Source organism: Penaeus japonicus, unplaced genomic scaffold (assembly GCF_977035675.1).
Source record: "Penaeus japonicus unplaced genomic scaffold, GWHDUDI00000001_assembly GWHDUDI00000015, whole genome shotgun sequence".
Taxonomy (NCBI): domain Eukaryota; kingdom Metazoa; phylum Arthropoda; class Malacostraca; order Decapoda; family Penaeidae; genus Penaeus; species Penaeus japonicus.
Genome location: NW_028234417.1, coordinates 16,604,735 through 16,608,792, shown reverse-complemented (window position 1 = coordinate 16,608,792; position 4,058 = coordinate 16,604,735). Strand labels below are relative to the sequence as shown.

At 35.2% G+C, this 4,058-nt stretch overlaps 1 protein-coding gene across 2 annotated transcripts in view; it reads left to right on the top strand.

Moving 5' to 3' along the window:
- Window positions 1–787: 787 nt before the first annotated feature.
- Window positions 788–4,058, top strand: part of Sirt4 (NAD-dependent protein deacylase sirtuin-4) — a 4,377-nt gene continuing 1,106 nt past the window's right edge. Inside the window, exons 1-5 of one of the 2 annotated variants that reach the window (XM_043021196.2) lie at window positions 788–1,094; window positions 2,026–2,374; window positions 2,572–2,776; window positions 2,942–3,084; window positions 3,905–4,058. The exon at window positions 3,905–4,058 is cut by the window's right edge and continues 28 nt beyond it. In XM_043021196.2, coding sequence (XP_042877130.2) covers window positions 2,108–2,374; window positions 2,572–2,776; window positions 2,942–3,084; window positions 3,905–4,058 — 769 coding nt within the window. In that variant the 5' untranslated portion in view covers window positions 788–1,094; window positions 2,026–2,107. Of the gene's footprint in view, window positions 1,099–2,025; window positions 2,375–2,571; window positions 2,777–2,941; window positions 3,085–3,904 lie in introns of both variants that reach the window. The other variant, XM_043021197.2, reaches the window with a different exon arrangement.

Here is a 4,058-nt window from a genome sequence, read left to right as displayed (position 1 = left end):
ATTCTGTGTGGATTTATGGAGAATCCACACAGTCTCAGCCCTTCCTCCTTTACCCACCGTGCCGAGTCCATTGGCCTGAAGCGAACTTTGATTATATGAGCCCACTTCCGGTGTGAGGAAAATCTTGAAAAATATATTTTTATAAAAAAAATTTTTGAGTTCCCCCCGTTTTGCAATACTGTTTAAAAGGTCTGATAATTCTTCATGTAGTTTTTCACCCATATATATATATATACATATATATATATATATATATATATATATATATATATATATATATATATATATATGTGTGTGTGTGTGTGTGTGTGTGTGTGTGTGTGTGTGTGTGTGTGTGTGCACACACACACACACACACACACACACACACACACACACACACACACACACACACACACACACACACACACACACACACACACACACACACATATATATATATATATATATATATATATATATATATATATATATATATATATATATATAAGTTCTGCTCTTATGGCATCACATTGGTGGCAATCCATCCATATGACTTTGACTTCAGATGCATTCTGCTAATCCGCATAACTAATCTACGAAAACGCTCTAGTTCACAACTACTCCCATATAACAGTCAATCCAATATTATGATTATTTCTTTAAAACGTAGATTGAGTACGTGATCTTCATGTTCTTTAGATTTAAAATGCCAAGATTTCAGCGTAATATAACTTCTAAATCAATTGACAGAAGCATGAAAGTTGACTTGTAAAGCACAGTGAGTGGGTGCGGGGTAGACACATATCCACGAACGTAAACATTGCTTATGCAATAACACTGACGTCGAGGTGAGAATTTATGAAAAGGCGAGTTATGAAACCAGACCTCCTTCGTAGTCTAGTTTGGAATGCCATGACAAGAGCCTAAAGTCTAGTAAGAGGAAGAAGAGGATGAGGAGGAATAACGATAATGACAAGGAGACTTTATTAGGAGGAGGAAGACATATTCGAAGACATTATAAAACTGCTACCTGATTCTGGACTACAATTAAGTGTCGGCAGCAACACAACATTGGTATCTTGAATGTCAGTAGTAAGCTGTCTTTTGTACAGGTAAGTAAGTAAACAGGTCCGATCCCTTTACATTCAGTTATGTCTTTTAAGCGCACGTTCTTTCAGGCACTATACATGCCATATTCACTGTAAGGAAGTGCCATTTTTGGTAAATTTGGATAAAGATGCAACCAACCCTCTAGGCACGACACAAAGTTTTTCTGGCAGCATTCATTGTGCTATGTACAGTTTCGCCACTCTTTTCCATCGGAAACCTTTCTTGGAAGAAAAGGGTTTTATGGTGTTACGTCATAATTAAAGGTACGTCATGCCGATAGGTTTGTTTTTTCGCTATGGGTGGTTGCGTCTATATCCAATAATACCCCATTTTTTTCAGAACAATTCTGTATCAAGTTATACAGTTGCCTTTACTTATTGCACACTGGGTAAATGCAAACAAACAACCAGTGGGTATAAACAGTAAGATAGAGCTTGTACTGGTTCTTTATTTGTTAATGAATCATAAGGGTAGACATGCTCCAGCTTGCTTGATTATACTAGGGGAAGTTTTGTTTACCTTTGCCAAAACTTACGCAGGAGAATATTAGCATTAATACAGATACCTCAGATGTTTGGGATTGCTTAGTCTGATTTGAAAATATAACCATTATTTTCACTTGGAGATTATACTAGAATAGATATTATGCTAGTTATATAATGAAAATGAAGCTACTTCTCTAAATTTTAATGATATAAGACTAAATGACAATTACATATATTTAGTAAGTATATGAAACTCAGAGATTTCATTTTATGGAAAATTTTAATTGTGTAATTTTTATTGGTTGTAAATTGAGAATGGTCTAGATATTGATATTGAATTTGGTATATTTATGGTTGTTATCAGCACTTGCGTATGTGCCTGCCTTGAGTAAAGATTGTTTATTATATTAAGACTTGAATATATCTTATTTAATCTCTGTTGTTTCAGATTGGACTCCAGAGAAGGTTTTTGAAAAATAACTTTTAAAGAGAGTCAAATATTTCATTTGAAGTTACTGCAATATTTCAAGATGAATAACTCACTGGCCAGAAGAACACATTACTACACAAGGATACTATCTCAAGTGATAAGGCACTGTTCACAATATGCTTTTGTCCCCAAACATAGTCCATGTGAAAATTGGGCTGTGGATCGATTGCAGGAGTTTGTTGACAATCATCTGAAGATATTTGTGCTAACAGGAGCAGGCATATCAACAGAGAGTGGTATCCCAGATTATCGTTCTGAAGGTGTGGGTCTTTATGCTACAAGTAATAAGCGTCCAGTACAGTTTAAGGTGAGTAGAAGGTACATGTGGTATGACATATTAAATCTACGTATTTGTTGTGTGATTTGTAATGGATTGAGTAATAGGACTGTAATTAGTTCTTTTCTTTTCTGACAGAAGGTGAGATATTTGAAGTAAGAATAGATGTATAAAAGTGTTCTGCATATAGTGTAGGTACTATAGGTAAAGCAACACCTTTTTTTCAGACTTTCATGGACTCGGCAAAAGCTAGACAAAGCTATTGGGCAAGAAATTACATAGGTTGGCCGAGGTTCTCCACTTTCCAGCCAAATATTACTCATTTAACACTTGCTGACTGGGAGAGGAAGGGGAAAGTTCAATGTGTGGTGACACAGAATGTTGATCGCTTGCACCACAAAGCTGGGAGTTCAAATGTTCATGAATTACATGGTAAGTAAGAAGATTGTGAAAATATGTAAGCGGACTTTATCATTCTGAAGATGGTTCTCAAAAATACATTTGATACTGTTTGTGCTAAAATAGTTCTGATCACATTCTCTTAGCTGCATCAGTTACAAATAGTATGACTGACCAATCAATTCTCTTTCTCTTAAGGGACAGCCTTCAATGTTATATGCATGTCCTGCTCGAAGATGATGGACCGACACAGTTTCCAAACCAGGTTGAGGATCTTCAACCCCAACATGTCCTCCCACTCGTTAGAAATACGGCCAGATGGTGATATAGAACTTACAGAGGTATGTTCTGGTTTTGTATATAGGCCTTGTGGATAGGATAAACCACTTTCAAAGTAGTGTGCAATTGTCCAAGATGGTAGTGTAGAAAGTGATTGGTGATGCTAGGTGTGCATGTCTAACTGCACTGTCACCTATGGTTTTGTTTTATTAATTTGTATTTGTATTTGTATTCACAAAAAGATAGATAAATAAAACAAGCCATAGTGGACAATGCATGTTCCTGGCATCAATGGGTTAGTCTTTGATGTCAGTAATTAATAGATGTATGTAATTAATATATAATTATGTAATTAATAGATTTATGTTTTCTTTTCTGGTAGAATGTTGAGTTCAAGTGCAAGATGAAGGATTGAAACATGTGCCAGAAATATATGCAATCATATATATGAAAAGAAAAACAAAAATGAGGCACTTTTTCAAAATTTTCTGCAGGAAGCTAGAGTGGCTGTGTATATTTAACTGTTCATTTTTTCTGTTTTGAAATGAAGAAAAATAATAAGTAGTACAGAGAGGGATGAACAGGTTATAAGCAAGTACCATCTGCCGTATTGTATACTCCATCATTGTACAGGAGAAATAGAGTATCTCGTAGATCACTACCTTGTGTATGATCCCCTCATCACTGTGTTTTTTATCTTAGTCTAATCATGGTGTAATGTTAACTGACTGTCACATTTACAGCTCTTGATAAAAAGGATTACTTATGAATGTTTATTTTATGTTATTAATTGTATAAAGATATGGATTAATAGGAACTGGCAATATACCAATATTTTCATTCAGTACAAAATTATAATGTAATTACTTATAATTCTTCCAGGAAGAAGTTAATCAGTTTCAAGTACCACCATGCAAACACTGTGGTGGCATCATGAAGCCATACATTGTCTTTTTTGGAGATAATGTTCCCAAGGATCGAGTAGCGAGAGTGAAGCAAGAACTCAACAAAAGTGATGGCCTGCTAGTGCTTGGCT